This window comes from Ursus americanus, chromosome 36, assembly GCF_024610735.1.
Source record: "Ursus americanus isolate L20-20 chromosome 36, mUrsAme1.1.p, whole genome shotgun sequence".
NCBI lineage: Eukaryota > Metazoa > Chordata > Mammalia > Carnivora > Ursidae > Ursus > Ursus americanus.
This window is the reverse complement of record NC_142162.1, coordinates 19,385,254-19,403,341: the sequence shown is the minus strand read 5'-3', so window position 1 is coordinate 19,403,341 and position 18,088 is coordinate 19,385,254. Positions and strand designations below refer to the sequence as shown.

General features: G+C 35.2%; 1 protein-coding gene across 1 annotated transcript in view; it reads left to right on the top strand.

Moving 5' to 3' along the window:
* Positions 1–18,088, top strand: part of AQR (aquarius intron-binding spliceosomal factor) — an 83,861-nt gene that overhangs the window by 9,220 nt on the left and 56,553 nt on the right. The window contains exons 4-11 of the mRNA XM_045815898.2: positions 2,201–2,236; positions 4,957–5,077; positions 7,052–7,192; positions 8,586–8,654; positions 8,994–9,094; positions 12,577–12,653; positions 15,811–15,875; positions 17,045–17,161. Coding sequence (XP_045671854.1) covers positions 2,201–2,236; positions 4,957–5,077; positions 7,052–7,192; positions 8,586–8,654; positions 8,994–9,094; positions 12,577–12,653; positions 15,811–15,875; positions 17,045–17,161 — 727 coding nt within the window. The remainder of the gene's footprint in view (positions 1–2,200; positions 2,237–4,956; positions 5,078–7,051; positions 7,193–8,585; positions 8,655–8,993; positions 9,095–12,576; positions 12,654–15,810; positions 15,876–17,044; positions 17,162–18,088) is intronic.

Below are 18,088 nucleotides of genomic sequence, written 5' to 3'. Positions count from 1 at the left end.
CCTAGCTGGCTTAGTCAGAAGAGCATGCAACTCTTGATCTCATGGTCATGAGTTTGAGACCCACATGGCATGTAGAGATTACTTAAATAAATTTTAAAAACTTAAAAAAATGTTTAAACCCCTTTACTGTGAAACATAACACAGAAAAGGGCATAAAACAGACATGTTTAGCCTTCTAAATTATTATCATTCATAACCACCACCAGGGTAATAAAAGCCAAAATTTGTCGGAATCCCAGAAGCCCTTGCATGGCCCTTTGCTTTAACATTTTAAGATATAAGTGTGGAAGCATGAACACTATAGTTTTGCTTATTTTTAAACTTTAAATAAATGGAATCACATTGTGTATACTCTTTTGTGGCTGGCTTCTTTTATTCACTATTACTTGTTTTTTTAATCATCTTCTTTCCAGTAAATCTGGAAATGGGTAGTTCAGAAGTTAATGTGAGGGCCTTTGTCAGCCTTTTCACGATTTTTTTTCCTTTTTTTTTTTTTTTTTTGGCTTTCCCTGTGTGGCTGCAAGAGGACTGCCACAACTCCAGACCTCATGTTTTCACACAATTATTTCCCAAGAGAAGATGCAGTGGCATTATAGCAGCAAAGCTTATTGGCAGAATAAAACTCCAAATTTAATGAATACCACCAAGACTGCTAGAAGAGAAATTGAGTGTTTTTGCTTTATCTTGACCTATCTTGACTTTTCTTTTGTTCAGTCATCCAAATATAAATTGGCCACTTTTCCACTTTGAATATGAGGAAGCTGGGTCCCAGAATATTTAAAAGATGTGAGAGTAACGCTGAGTCATGACCAAAATACAATCCTCTTTTTTAAAATTAATTAATTAATTTATTATTTTTCTTTTTTTTTTAGGGAGAGAGAGAGCAAGAGGGCAGGGGAGGGGCAGAGGGAGATGGAAAGAGAGAATTTTAAGCAGGCTTCACGCATAGTGCAGAGCCAAACACAGGGCTCCATCCCAGGACCCTGAGATTATGACCTGAGCTGAAACCAAGAGTCAGATGCTCAACCAGCTGAGCCACCTGGGCACCCCCGGAATACTATCTTCTATCTCATGAGCTGGTATTTTTTTCTTTCTTTCATCATGAGGTACTTTTTGTGGCTGAAGAAATTAAGCAAGCCCTTGAGTGCATTGTGAGCACTGAGTGAATTCTGTTCCCCAACATGTCTGCAGCTGGAGACAGTGTGTCTGACACACAGGATGTTATATCCACTCAGTGGTTGGCTGGCTGTAGAAGCCAGTACCTTGTCAGTGTTATATCTTTGTGCTTTTGCACAGTAAAAACCTACATTCTGTTCTCACTAAAGATCTCTGACACTGCTTGCTTAGTGAAACTACTGAAGAGATCAGAAATCAGTGGAATAGTATTTTGACAGGATAATGGTCTCTTGGGGTATTATAAATTCATAATGCCTACATTTTTAATTTTCAAAGCAGGAGGCTGTTATCTAGTGGCAGTGTTCTGGTCTGACTGCTTTATTTCCAATATGCAAAATGATAAAACTGAATGAATGGACATTTGAACCTGCCTTTGGAGAGATACCTGGTAGCTACAGCATTATTTATTTTTATAAAACAAAGTCCTTGTATGTAAAAAAGACAGTCTAGTAAGGAGAGATGTCTACTATTCCTTTCACAATTTTGTCATATTGTAGCTTTAGGTCAAGACTTACGAAACCTGTGAAAAGTCTGATTCCAGTGTTTATGATAGAGATACATGTGTCCCTTGTGCTTTCAGGAGGGCATGACTTCAGAATGTTTCCTTTTGAATATTAAATGAAAGAATGTTGGTCAGTGCTCAAGAAATTAAGATAGGCTACCCTTTGGCAATTGTGATCCAATAATATGAAATGATGAACATTTGTGTTCTCATTAAAATTATTTGCCTTATTAACCTATGTGTTGTATCTCAGTATGTCATGCTGCTAATTGTGTTTGTTAATATGGGTAGGATAAGATTTCACTTAAGTAACTTTTCTTAGTTTTTAAAAATAAAATAAACTACCCTGACAAAATACAAAGAAAAAGTATAAAAGCAAAATTAGCTTTCTTCAATGCATATTAAAATATGATTCTGATATGTGGGTCAATATTAAAACAAGATTCCAAAATGCATCTGCATTAATGACTCTGAAATACTTATATTTCCTGTTTAAACATTTTTATTATTTTTATACTTCAGGTTTGCCATCAGAAAGATAATGCTCTTGGAATTTAGGTGAGTTAAAAGGCTTTACTTTGATGAAGTTAAAGATGGTGTCAGATCTGTATTGTCTGTATACCATAGAGATACCTGTATCATGTTTTTTTACTTCTAGTGTAGTTAATGTACGGTGTTACATTAGGTTCAGGTGCAGTATAGTGATTCAGCAACTCCATACATCACTCAGTGCTCATCTTGATAAGTGTACTCCTAAATCCCCATCCCCCATGTCACCCATCCCCCTACCCACCTACCTGTATCATCTTGAGCAAATCATCTACTCTCATAGTCTCAGTTCCTCATCTGAAAATGTTAAGAATGGGTTTGGAGTTTAACACCCAAGATAAAACATTACTATTAAAAACTGTGACAAGCCAGTGATATCTCTGAGGCATCCAGCAGAAACAAACATAAGGATATTCTGGGAAGATATGTATTCCAGTTGCATTGCAGAAAAATTCCTGTAGAATCCTGGTAAAGGTGAGTTCATATTCCCTAATTACAAAGCATGTTAGGATAATAATCAACCAGAAGCAAAAGTCCATTGAAATAACAAAGAACAGAATTAGATCCCCACTCCACCCACCCAGGACCTTAGGTAATTAAATAATTGATATACACTATCAAATCATTATGTTTAAAGTTACTATGAGTATAAAAGAAGAAATCGTGTGAACATGGAACAAGACACTAAAAATGAATAGATTTGGGGAAAACAAATAAAAATTATTGAAATTTAAAATTAAATACAGGCACCTGGGAGATATTGCAGGTTTAGTTCCAGACCACTGCAATAAAGCAAGTCACATGTATTTTTTGGTTTCCGAGTGTATATAAAAGTTATATTTATACTATATTGTAGTCCATTAAGTGTGCAACAGCATTATGTCTAAAAAAAAATCTATATACCTTAATTTAAAAATACCTTATTGCTAAAAAATGCTAACCATCATCTGAGCTTTCAGTAAGTCGTGATCACTAATCATGGATTACCATAACAAATATAATAATAATCAAAAAGTTTGAAATATTCTTATTGCCAGATTCTTTGGTAATTCTTATTACCAAAATGTGACAGACACACAGCAAATACTGTTGGGAAGAAATGGTGCTAATAGACTTGGTCAATGCAGCATTGCCATAGACCTTCAATTTGTGAAAAATCCAACATCTGCAAAACTGAATAAAGCAAAGTACAATAAAACAACATAGGCCTGAGGTGCATTAGACAGAACTGAAGAGGGGTTAGTGAACTAGAATATAGAAAACTAATTAGATAATAGCAAAGAGAAATAGAGCTGAATGATATAAAAGGAAATTCAGAGATACAGACGTGAAAATTAGAAAATCCAATAAGAATTTCAAAAGAGATTTAGCGAGAATGAGGGAGTAGCAATTTAGAAGAGATGGTGGTTAAGAATATTCTACAGTTGAAACATGAGTCTTTTAGATTCAGGAAGTAAAATAATTCTGAATAGAGCAACTGAAGACTGACAGAGATGGAATGAAGATCTTATCTGCTGAAGGATAAAAAAGACATTACTCAAAGAAGAATGCATAGATTAATTGTAGATTTCTCAATTGTAGTAATAGAGAATGTAATAGAATGAGACCAATACAAAAAAAATCACTAACAATCCAGAAAGAATTATATAACCAGCTAACCTGTCATGAAATAAATTTCAGACAGCTAGAATAATACCAACAGACTTGCTGAGAGAAGTTCTGAGGGTATAATTCAGGAAAAAGGAATTTAAACTTGTAAGAAAGGAATGAAATGAAGCTTTGGCCATTTTATTTTTCTGAAAGAGCACTTAAGTGTCTTACTTGGAGCCTTTTGACCATCATTTTAAGTAAAATTCCACTTACCCAGTTTCCTAGGTTCTTCTAAATAATGTAAGTATTGCTAAAGATAGACCTATGGAAATACTGATGTGAGCATAAAAGGAAGTAGAAAAATTACAGTGCTACAGCAGAATCTAAACCACTTAACTATGTGGGTTTTTACATAGGTCTGCAGACATGTATGTGAGTGATTGCAACATGCATGTGGAGTGATTTAAAGTGGGAACAAAACACCTTGCTTTTCTTTTAATTGGTGCTCAAGAGTATTTTAACCTGAGTATGGTAATTGATGTTAAATGATAAAAAATAGCTAAGTTATGTTGTAGAAATCAGAAATACTTAAATTTATTAAGGAATATTTTCACCACAGTCTTAAAATAAGAATTGTGGTGTCTTGAAAGGAAACTGCCGGTTACCTTGAAAACTGACTTATGTTGAATACTAGTAAATTAAGTATGAAAATGCTTCTTTTTATTAAGTCTCTTTCTTGGTTTCTGGAAGTCATTTGGTCCTCATATGAGGTAGTATTAATGTCTCAGATACTTTTATCTGCTGAAATTGCCCATTATATCATTTTGGTTTTTTATTTCAGAAAGTATTTGAGATAAGGAATATCCAGTGTTCTGATGGTGATAATTAGAAGTTAGTAATCTTTGCTGTCTTCCTACCTTGAAAGTACAAACTCTCATTCTCCAAAGCTGCAATCATGATAAATAAATTGGTAGCAGATAGCAGTGACCTAGATTACAGATAAATTTGTGAAGGATTTTCAAGTTACATAGTTTGTAAGAAGTTTTCAGAAAGTTGTAGATAATCATGCTTTTCCAGGTAAGTGACATAGTGAGTGGTGGTAACTAATAAAATATTCTGTGCTTTTTCACTCTTCACAGCCAGTATCTTGAAAATTACCTCTGGATGAATTATTCTCCAGAGGTGTCCAGCAAGGCCTATTTAATGTCAATCTGCTGTATGGTGAATGAGAAATTCAGAGAAAATGTCCCTGCATGGGAGGTAACAGATTTAAATTACTTCATCCTGTGCTCACTTTAAGCCATTAAAAAGTAGAACTTTTGACTAATAATAAATAATGCTTTTAGAACAGAACTTTGCCCAATAATAAAGTAAGGGTTGAGAAGAAAATGGATATATGAAGAATACTGTTCTTTTTTTTGGTTTCAGTACTTTGTTCGAACTAATTTACTATGAATTGAAAAATTCTGAAAGTGAAATTATTTTTCTATTTTGGGCTTGAAGAATGGCATGGATTATAAAGACTTCTCATCAGATTGAAGTGAAGTTTATATTAGCACAAATAATGCTCAAATGAGATAATATTTTCCAATGTCTTTTTTCACAACAGGGAATATATATTTGTAGTTTTCCATACATAAAGTAATGTTGCCAAAGTCAAGACAGATATTTACATTGTAATTTCAGTTTTCTCTTTATCCCCAATTTAGGATCTGCTTTCCGTTTTTGAAATATCAAGTAGACTGACATTTTCCCTTTGTGCTAGTGTAATAGAGGCTTGGTCAGTAGAGTCCAAAATCTAGGTTTTCTTGCATAAAATGGTCAGCTCATCAGCTTTTTTAAATGAAGAAAAGGCATGGGTATTTGTCATCTTTTTATGGCAATGGTCTCTAAATTGAGGAAGTATTAAACTCTTTAAGATAAAAGCATGGGCACTTCTCTTGAATATTCACTAAGTAAGAGCCATCTTTGGGCAGATTAGAGTCCAGAGTAAACTGTGGGCCTTGTGTATTATTGAAGGATCCTGGGGATTTCTTGAAGTTGCTTCAAGCTACTGTAGGAAGGGAGAGGGAAGATTTTTTGAGCTAAAGAATGACACGATCAGTTCGCATTTATAAAGACCATTTTGGTGATTAGGACTTGAAGTAGAGAAATACAGATGAAGAGAAGAGGATACATACAGATTTGGAAAGTAGAATTGACTGGATTTCATAGTGGAATAATTAATATTAGGGAAGGATGTTATTTTCAATAACTTTCCAGGCTTGGGCAACTGAGTGTAAGAGATGATACTGCCCTTTACCAAGACAGGTAATAATAGAGGGGTGACAAGTGCTAAGGGTACAAAATTGTTGAATTGATTTTTGGACTTACTGAGTTTAAATTGCCTTTTGAATATCTAGATGAACTTATCTAGTAGGCAGAGGAATCCTGCGATGTAGAGTTAATGAGAGTAATCGACTGAGGATGTGTATTTGGAATTATTAGCATATGTTGTTGAAGTCAAGGGAGGAGGAAAAAAAGAATGAAGTTAGAACCCTAGAATACTGCTGTGTACACAGCAAAAGAAGAGGAGCCCTCAGCATGTTGAAAAGGAATAGGGGGTTGGAAGAGTCCATTGGACTTGACAGCCCTAACAGCCTCAGGGGTGTCCTGGGGGTGGAAGCCTGTAGAGAAGTAAATGAAAACAACTAGTGTAGAACACACATTTGGAGCACTTCTCTGAAAGAAGAGAGGTGTGGAAGTAACTAGATGGGGAGGTAGATCAGAGGGAAGCTCGAATATATTTACATTGTTTACTTCTTGTATATCCCATGTTAAGAGTAAAGAGCTAGTACAAAGCAGGAGAGGCTGTCTTTGAGATTAGTTAGTGGGAAACTAATTTTTGCTAAAGATGTTGTTTCTTTTGCTTAATTTAGAATTAAAACATTTCAGATCCTTAGAAAACAAACACTAAGCTAAATGTGAGCATAATCCATAAAAGAAAAAAATAAAGGAAGTAAAACCATTATTTTAGGGACACCTGACTGGCTCAGTCCATAGAGCATGCAGCTCTAGATCTTGGAGTCATGAGTTCAAGCCCCTGTGTTCGGCATAGAGATTACTTTAAAAAAATGTTTTGTAATTATTTGGTTTTGTTAATAGACTCCTGAAGTGTCTACTGATGTTTGTTTAAGGGGGAAAAAATGGAGAGTAAGCCATTTCAAAATAAATTTTTGTTCTTTCTCTTTTCAGACTTTTAAGAAGAAACCAGACCACTTCCCATTTTTTTTTAAGTGTATCTTGAAAGCAGCATTAGCTGAAACTGATGGTGAATTTTCACTCCATGAACAGACGGTCTTACTGCTTTTTCTTGATCATTGCTTCAATAGTTTGGTAATTTTACTCTATCTTTGGGGAAAACTTTAACATTTTCTTGTTTTTTAAGTTGAACATAAATGAAATTACCTCTATAGCCAACTCTTTATCCATGATAGGGGAGAAGGAGGATAATTCCAAAAGCTTAATTTCAGTCACTTCTCAATAAAAACCTTTTAGAAGATCCATTCATTTTTCAAATAGATTTGGATTGGATCTCCTTTTTTCTATCTAGACTCTAAGAAAAATGATAATCAGAACTGAAATTCTCCAAAGGTAGAGCGGCGAAGCGTCTGGCTAGTATGAACTTTGAGTGATGAGATCTGTGCCGCAGCTGGACACAGAAGCTAGCCTTACTACTTTTCGGACGTGCCTCGTGCACAAGCTGCCGGGTCAGCAGGAGAGTGCTGTTTTGAGTTGACCGATCAGGGACAGGTGCTGATGATCTTGAAAATCTCTTGGGTTGTGTCTGACACATTTTCAGCCTTCACAAGAGTATCTTCAAAAGAATTAAATATTTACAGTAATTAATATTTCATTTGCACTTCTCTTCTGTGGTAATGTGGAGGTCTGTACCTACTTATTTAAAAATAAGTGCCTCTGAAGTGATAGTGCATTAGACCCATGCAGGAGAACGCCCCCGGTTCTTTCTTACCTTAAGACTGGATACTGATGGATGGTTACTACTTGTTGTTGGTACTATCCTGCATGAATCTTGTAAAGACATTGAAAAAAAGATTTATGAAGCCCTGAGTGGAGGCCACTATTACATCTCTAACATATAGACGTGATTCTTTATCAGTAATGGGACAAAAACAAGATTTATTTAGTATTAGTAGTTTGGTGCTAGGTTTGGTTACCTTAAAAGCTAGTTTATTATTGAAATACTTGATTTTTTTCAGTATGCCATCAGTTCTCATTACTTGAGGTAGTTAGGTCTGTGAAGTAGTTGTAAACACTGATTTGGCTAAAACTGAACCATTGCTCTTAGGGAAAATACAAGGTTAGGTGCCTACAAGCCTACAGTCACAACATTTTCATCAGTTGATCAATACATAATCTTGTTTTATGTGTTTCTGTTTAAAGATACCATATGTAATAATATATTGTTGATTTATTAACATTGAACTCATGGCCAACAGCACTGTAACTGAAGTCTGAATAAACCTTATGTAACACGTGTTTTCTCCATAAGACACATCACAGCCTTCTTGCACATAGGAACACTAACCGGTACTTCAGGTCCTTAATATGAAGTATTAAAATATCATTAATTTGAAAGTATTGGTGGCATGTTTTCACCCCAGGACTTAAAAAAGGTAGTCTATTCCTTATGTAAAGAAATCTTATCTAAAGATTTAAGTTAAAATACTGGTGTGCTTATAAATTTGTTTTCTTTGTGCCTTAACAGGAAGTAGACTTGATACGAAGTCAAGTACAGCAGCTTATCTCCCTTCCAATGTGGATGGGCTTACAGCCTGTAAGTATCTAATTTCAGGAACTTACGTGTATATATGTTATGTAAGTGGAAAATGCAGTTGAAGACTATGTAGCTTTAATATGGATATAAAGTGGTAACTAAAAATCCCCTTTCCTGCTTAGAAAATATATTTAACTGACTATGCATTAACTTATCATACATGTAGTTTTTTTAGGTTTAGAGTTTTTATGTGTAAGCTAGTAGATGTTTCACCTAATGTCATTATTATGAGGTAAAATAAGGTGATATCTATTGAGCTCATAAAGAAAGGGTTAATTTAGCAAAATGTGGTCATTATTTCATGTGTGTCTTTGATTTAATATCACATCATTCTTTCAGGCACGATTGGAGTTAGAATTAAAAAAGACACCTAAGCTAAGAAAATTCTGGAACTTGATTAAAAAGAATGATGAAAAGATGGATCCAGAAGCAAGAGAGCAGTATGTTGCCAAAGCTTTGTTCCATGTTGGTTTGTTATGCTGGTTGTGAGTCTTAGATGATATTGACTGGTTTGTTGTTTCTTTTATGTAAGGTTGAACCAAATAAGTAATTAAGAAGTGCTTTGACTGTCATAGGAATATTTTTCATAAAGATCTGAAGGGGAAGTCACAACATCAACATGTTTTTCTTCTTTCTCTTCCGTCTGCCCCAGTGATAAGTATATCACTGATCTTCTCCCTGCCTATTGACCATAGTTTGTCTGTCATGGATGGTTCTCTATTTCTCCACAATTGTCAGGCTGTCAATTCAACTTTTCTTTCCTTTTCTTACTCCCTTGCTCTTAACAATGACTTTTAGACACTCCAACCACCATTCATTCATTCATTCAACGAATAGTGAATGTTTATATTTTGCCAGGTACTATTCTAGGTATAGGGGATATAACAGAGAACAAAATGGAAGTAATTCCTTCTCTATGGAGCTTACGTTCTAGTTGGGGAAGACAGCAGCAAACATCAATTATGTAGTATTCTAGATGGTGATACATGCTAGGGAGAAGAATAAATCAAGTATAAGGATTAAAGAAGCAGGTGAGGGTTATGGGTTCTTTTAATAGTAATATTTATTATCAGTTGGGTAAGTCTGGCAGCAAGTATTTATTTACACTGAACAAAGTGTATTAGTAGGACACAAGGAGGAAAGATCTGCATACTCTAAGAGCTCGCTCTCTCTCTCTCTCTCTCTCTCAGGCTAACTGGTCTGACTGTGACCTTGCCTTACGTACGTGGTGACTGTTGCAGCAGCACTCCTTGTTCTGTTTCCATCTTTTATTGTTCTTTTCCACTCACTCCTTTTTCTCTACTTATGTAAATATGCTGAAGACTCCCTTCCCTTGGACCTAGGATAACTTTGTAGCTCTAGCTTATTTTTTCTTCCACTTAGGAGAGTGCTCTATACATGTGTAGCTAATAACGACAGCCATAAGTATGGGTGAGATGATTTAGTAAGATACATAAACCCTGAAAAGAGGGTTGAGTACAAAGAGAAGTGAAACCTAGAGTTATGCTGGTGGTTACAAAAAATGGGAAGAACTGTAAAAAGCCGCATGTCAGACAAATGAGTTTGTGTGTAAGGGAGTGAGCTATAAGGACAAAATATTAGGGTCAGAGTAGGAAAATTCCTTCTTTAATTACCAACTCTAGTCTCATCTCTCATCATGTCTTCCCACCCAACAGCCTCTTGATTGAACTAGTCACATGACATCTGTATTACTTGACAACTCTTTTTTTTTTTAAACCCGCTCTTCCCATTACCGCAATATGACTTAACCGTAAATCTCTGTGGCCCTATCTTCTCTGCTTTCCTATCTTCGTATAACTCTTTGCTGTATACAGTTGACCCTTGAACAGCATGGAGGTTAGGGGCACCATTCCCCCCCACCATACAGTCAGAAGTCCACATATAATTTGTGACTTCCCAAAAACCTAACTGCTAATAGCCCACTGTTGACCAGAAGCTTTACTAATAACAGTCAATGAACACATATTTTGTATACTATATTTATTATATACTGTACTCTTACAATAAAGTAAGCCAGAGAATAGAAAATGTTAAGAAAACCATAAGGAAGAGAAAATGTATTCACAGTACTGTAGTGTATTTATTGAAAAATATCCACATGTAAGTAGACCTGTACAGTTCAAACCCATGCCATTGAAGGATCAGTTGTACTTCTATTTGCTATGAACCCCATTTTGGCTTAAGTAATATTAATTGTTTTTCCTCCTAAACTTGCCTTTCTGGCCAATTTCTCTTAATGCTTCCAGACAGTAGGGCTTGGAATATTCCAGTCCTTTGACTAGCAATTCATATCCCATCACCCAGTCCTATTGGATCATCTTTAGTCCTTTTTCTTCTTTCTTGTCTATTCACACTGCTGTTGTCTTAAGTCAAGCCCTCACGGCTTCTGACTAAAGCACAACAATAAGTTCCTATTTGATGTTTCTTCCAGCTTTCCCACAACAATGAGCCATCTTCATCAAGATGAAGATTTCTTCAACAAGAAAATGTTGTTTTCTTTGCCATATTCCTATTCGCAAGCTTTCAGTGGTTTCCTGGTTCCCATAGGATAAACTCTAAACTCCTTGTAGTGGCATTCAGAAACCCCCAACTATTTTTTGTGACTCCCCTAAATCCTTGGCCTCATCTATTCATTGTTTCTTTTCTTTTCTTCTTTTTTTTCTTTAAAGATTCTATTTATTTATTTTGACGGAGAGAGACAGCCAGCGAGAGAGGGAACACAAGCAGGGGAGTGGGAGAGGAAGAAGCAGGCTCCCAGCGGAGGAGCCTGATATGGGGCTCGATCCCAGAGCACCGGGATCACGCCCTGAGCCAAAGGCAGACGCTTAACGACTGCGCCACCCAGGCGCCCCTATTCATTGTTTCTTAAACAGTGCTTCCCTAAGTACCTTTTCCCCTCCACTCTACTTAATTGAAGGTTAACCTGAGCACGTCTAGACAAACTACTTTAGGCCACAGTGCTTTCTTCTTCTGAATTCCAAAAACATGCTGTGTGTTTTTGATTGAAACGCCGGCTGTCTGTAATGGTTAGAATATGGATAATTATTTAGAGAAAAGATTCTACACTCACACTTAACTAGACTCCACACTTGCTTGCTATGTAACTGTGGGCAAGTTAACCTCACCTCTTTCAGCACCAGTGTGAAATTGGGACAGTAAGTAGTACCTGTTTCATAGGACTGTTGTTAGTCTTAAATGAGATTATTCATATGAAGTACTTAACACAGTTTAGATCCTGGCACACTAAGTGCTCAATTAATGTCAGCCAGTTTTATTAATTACATGTTGCTTTCTGTTACTGATTATCTTTATAATACTTGCACATTTTAGTCATTCCCCTACTTTGTATTTCCAGCAGGACTGGCATAATCATTTACAGCTGTCCAATACCTGGTGAATGTTTGTTGATTGATTGGTACATAGTGTATCTTAAGTTAGTAATGAGTAACAAATTGTTTTTTTAAACCAACATTTAATTTTTAGACATTGTAATACTCTAGTATGTGTGATACTTCAAACATATTAAAAGTATAAAATTGCTTATCTTATTTTAATTACATACTTAAACATTAAATTTTGAACCTTAAGGGCAGACTCTAAATGAAATTTTGAAAACCCCTTTCTAGTTCTGACCTTTAAATCACAAGTGAAAACTTCCACAGTAAGAGAAAGGGGTGTGTTCATGGCTGGCTTATTATACCAGTAATGAGGCTCTTCTTTTCTCCATGTAGCCTTTTATTTACATACAAAGAAGCAGCTGTGTGTTCAAATTATGGTCCCAGTTTCAGAGAGAAATGGAACATTTGAACAGTGTAGGAAAGGCTTGTTCGACATTTAAATTTTACTTTTGAAATAATTATTTTTCAAAAATAATTTGGTCAATGTTATTCTCTGATTTTAGAGCCTATCAAGAAAGAAGATTTCTTTCACAACTCATACAGAAGTTTATCTCTGTGCTGAAATCAGTGCCACTTTCTGGTAACTATCTTCTCTTAGCTCATTTGTGAGGTTGTCATTCGGGTGCCCCTGTAGTGCTTACTAGTCTCTAGTCTAAAACCTGCTCTTAGAATAGTTTTAAATCATTAGGACAACATATCTGTCCTCCCCTTTTCATGTATATTACCAGTCTGAATATTGTGACTACCAGTGTGAATATTGTGACTGCCTTAAAAGTTCATATATTTTAAAGGTACCTGCATGGTTATTGAAATACTCATTGATTTAGCAAATATTTTTTAAGTTTGCTTGCTAGACTTAGGTCCTGAACAAGGTACTGGGATACAGTGGTGAACAAGACCATCACATACCCAACGTGGCATTGCCAGTATGGTGCTAAATAGTGTTTTTAAATAGCATCAAATACTGTTTGGAGGGGCGAGAATTATTTTTGAGGTATGAGCTACAAGATAAAATGGGAAAGATTTCCCTCCAACATGGCCTCCATTTATTGATGAAACAAATATATGCTGTGTAGACGATCTACTTAAAAATATACCATGATTATACTGTATTTGTGTGTATATGTGATAACGCCTGTATACCATGAGGGGTTAATTCCATTATGCTGGGTTTGTCAGATCTTTATAAGCATTTATTCAATGTACATAGATTATTTTTTACTTAATAAAGGTGTATATATGCTATATAAGATAGGTCATTGGTTAATAAAATTTTCTAAGTGGGATGTAATCTAAGAACAGCTCTGTGGATATACCATATTTATATTTTTGCATCAGAGATTGTAGCTTTTTTTAAACTAAAATACAACAGGATTACTTATAAATGCCGACCTTCCAAGTAATATTTTACAGCCGAAAACCACACTTATAATCCAGCAAGGAATAGATACTAATGCTGTCCATCAGCTATACCTGATTTGAGGCCTAAGATTACTCCCAGCATCGGTATAAAAAAAAATTGTCATATGCTAATAATCTAAGTCACTTAATAGTAGTATTTTTAAGTCTTTCAGTTAAGTGGCTTAAATCTAGGAGGAAAACTTAGATTTTTTGGGGGGGGGGCACAAAAGGTAGTAATGAGTGCTTAGAACTACTAATACCTGTAATAATTAGGGCCATAAAAATTGACATCTCTATGGAATGTTGTTAATCTTGGGTCATCAGCAAGGTTTGAAAATCAAGTAACAACAGCAACACAGGACCTGCCATAATTTTAACAATCTACAAACCACCAGCTGTTGCCTTAGTTCACTTATTGCCAGAAAACAAAATGTCTTAGATTGACCTTGAGCTTTAATCACAATTTGTTAACTCTCTGGCACAGGAACCAACAGGATGATGAAAGTAGTGTGCCAGTTCAGGGAGGGTAAAGATGGACGGATTATATAGTGAGAAAACAGAAAACTGTTTTTTAAAAAAATAAGGATTATAGTTTCATTTTACAGCATCATGAAAAACAACATATCCATATCAGTTGTTATAAAGGAAATCTGTGTAGGTTGATCTGAGATGTCAGGACTGCTGTCAGAAGAAAGGAAAAAAAATCCCACAATATACGGAAGAAGCAAATGATAAGGATATCTTGGTGTCTGAAATTCGTATGACAAGGTTTCAGCTCTAAACAATATGCCCAGTAGGGCCAACTTACATAAAAACATGCAGCTTTATTCACCAGAGCTCAGAAGCTGAGTGGCAAGCATCATGTTCTAATTTTAATTTTAAATAGGTCATTGCCAGTAATTTTCTCAAACTATAAATAAAAATACAGAGTATAGAGTTTGCTCACTTTTTAAATTTTGGACAAAAATATTTTTCTTTTACAGTAACAAGAATAAAAAATAGCAGAGGACTAGTTTGAATGGATTTAATTTATAAGTTGCTCCTTTAAATTCTTTAGTTTCAACATCTGTGTGACTAGACTATGTCTCAGAAAACCTGGATTCCAGTTCTAATCAGCCATTATTTTGTTCTACACTTTTACCAGGTCGTTTTCTCTGGTTTTCACTTTCTCACCTGGAAAATGAAGAGCTAGAACAGGCATTCTCTGAGGTCTTTTCCAGCTGTGAAATTTTATGGTTATGTTATTTCAAGATCTGGATTTGGAGCATGTGTTAACTAGAAAAGTTCTACTTAATATTTCTATATATTAGTCACAAAAGTATTCACATTTCTTTCTTCAGATAAAACCTTCTGTTTTCCTGTCTGCTACAAGTAAATTAAATTATGTGGATTTATTTAAGCATCGATAGGTTAAATGTAAGCACTGGGATTAGTCGCTGCTGGGAGTCCTTAGACTAAGCAGCAGTGGGGACCCTGGAATTACCTTTTAATTGACACAATCTTGGCAGGATGGTTTAGCTGGTAAAATGGTAGACTATTACCTGGCATTAGAAAAAAAAAGCAAAACTTGTACTCTAAAAGTTTATCATGTTACAAGGTTATGATTATTTAAAAACAAAAGTAAATGTTTTTAAAAAACATTACGTTAATATTCATGAATAGCATAAATTAAGGTGATTTAAAAATATTTTATTGCTCTGTCATTGACATTTTAATATCAAAAGTAATATATATATAGTGGAAAAAAGCTCATAATAGTTGTCTCATTAATTAGTTTGGTGCATACCTTTCCCATCCATTTTCTTTGCATTCTAAAGATTATCTGTCTATGTCTGCATGTACACATATTCTATATGTGTTTATGTTATGAGAGAAGTTCTAGAAGTTTAGTGTGCGAAAGCAAGAAGGAAAGTGAGTCAAGAACTGAGGAAGAACCGCCTGTTTACTTTTGTTTTGTTTTACACTCCCTTTTTAGTTTTTGTATCACTTGGTTTTTTCAAATCTAGTCATTTAATACAAGTCATTTTTTATGACTAATTATTACAGACATTAGTAGATCTAAGCACTTTTAAAATATTTTTGCAAACCTGATTTTTAAAATGTGTTTCTAACCCAAGATAGGTTTTTCATTTTCTTATATTTGTAGAGCTAAACATAAGGGTAAGGCCTGCCTTTTTTGAAATATAGGTTGGGTCCTTACTCTGCATCATGATCCTGTCCTGATGAGTAAGAGACAAATGACAGTTTCAATAACTAAATAACTGCCAGTTGTAAGATATAGTACACTGAATGGCCTAAGTAAGAAAATTCTAACATGTTTTCTCTGTTATGTCTAGAACCAGTCACTATGGACAAAGTTCATTACTGTGAAAGATTCATTGAACTTATGATTGACCTAGAGGTAAAAAATGTGCAGTGACTCTTCTGTTACTTCATCTTTAAGGGGGATAAGGTTAAGCATATGACTATATGAAATATTTCTTCATTACTTCAAACTGGCCTTGGGTTTTTTACCTGTTTCTAGGTGTCACAAAGAGAGGCAAGTCAAAAGCAGTTGGCCCTTGAGGTTTTCAAATAACTGTCAGATGGCTGTTGTTTGTAGAAAAAAATATGAATATAGTGTAGTTATTAAACATGAGTCTAGCAATAGCTTTTTATTTTCTGTCATATTTTAATACCCCATCATAGAGGTTTTTGTTTTTGGTTTGGTTTTTTCCCCCATCACAGAGTTTTAATAGCGGCTGAAGTTATGGGTTTATGGCCATCTCTTAATAATCTCACTTGTCTAAATGTGCCTAATATTGTTGATGAAAAAAGATGTATTTGCTATTGTCAATTTTTTAAATTAAGATTCTTAAAGAAGATTTCATATTATTAGGTGCAAGATTTTGACAGAAAGTTCAGATGCAGAGTTGGTGTAATTCAGATTGAATTCATTTCCTTTCCTTTCCCTCTTTACTGCAGGAAATTGAAAGAAAATCCTTTGTGTTCATTTCTTATCTGGAGAGACGGGGTGGTTTCTTGACATAAGGATTAGAGTATTGGGCTAGCAGCCATTCATGAGATCTTTATTCAGATTCTAGTTCTGCCAGTAACTAATTTATAACCTCTGAGGATCTCGATAACCTCGTCTGTAAAATGAGGATATTTGATTAGTGGTTTTCAAACTGATAGCAGTATCTCGGCATTGTCTTGCTGACTATCACGGGGGGGATATGGGAAGAAGATATGGAGAAAGAAGTCTCCACATAGGGGTCCCCAGTCCCTTTTCTCTCAGAGTAGCACCATTTTTACGTCTATACACAATACATATTGGGATTTCATGTAGGATTTTGTTTGAAAACTACTGGCTTATATATCTGAAATTTCTTCCAGTGCTGGATTTTATTTTTAAACGTTGCCACTGAGTTTATTTACAGCATTGTTCAGACCCCTTATTTTGTGCACCATGACTTTTGGGAGACTAGAGGGTACTTTGTATGTGATTGACACTTCTAAGCAAAATAGTAGATTTTACCTCTAGCTGCGGAGAACATACAGACTTATTGCCCTGGTGTTTATTTGTTCTAGGCCCTGCTCCCCACAAGGCGCTGGTTTAATACCATCCTGGATGACTCCCACCTTTTGGTTCACTGTTACCTTTCCAATCTTGTTCATAGGGAAGAGGATGGCCACCTTTTTTCCCAGGTGAGCATGGATATATCTGAACTATGTTTTCATTTCTAAATTGATCTTTTTTTTGCCATGTAACTAAGAATACCAGTGGATGATATAAAGGAAATTTTGCTAAATATTGAATTGAATAATATAAATTCCTAATTAGTCATTTTAAAGTAAAATCAAGTCTTAATGTAGAAAATGAATGAATGAAGAGTTTTTGTTAATCATGTGATTTTATCGTTGGACTAAATTATAATTTTGGCAATGTAGTCCCACATACTCCTATATTTTATGTTGGTAACCACTGTGGAATACAATAGATGATGAGCGTTAATTTCAAGAGAACTCTGCCCTAATATTATGGCTGTCTTTCCATAAGATGATGGTGACAGAGACAGTTGATAGCATGGATGTGCTCGTTTGCTACCTTGGGTAGAAAGAAGTATTCCTGTTTTACATTTCCTGTTTCACATCTCCTTTTCGGGAGGAAAGTCTTCTAACAGACTTCTAACCCTTGCCTTTCAATGAGATTGTACATGGAAATGTAATTTTAGTGTGTTCACGTATTCTTTTAAGAATGCTCTTATCTTTTTTTTTTTTTTTTTTTTTTTTTTAACAAGCCAGGGGAGAGGCAGAGGGAGAGGGAGAGAGAGAGAATCTCATCTCAAGCAGCCTCCCCGCTGAGCGCAGAGCCCCACTGGAGCGGCTCAGGCTCACAACCCTGAGATCGTGACCTGAGCCAAAACCAAGAGTTAACCTCAGTTAACTGACTGAGGCACCCAGGCACCCCAAGAATTCTTTTATCTTATATCTGTATTTTTTCTCATTCTCTTACTAAATTTCTATCCAGTGATTTGCCACATATATTACAACATATTAAATTCTCATCTCTGATCTTCCATAGATTAGAATTAAGAATAATAAAGATTTGGGGTGAATGCAGCCAGTAGACTC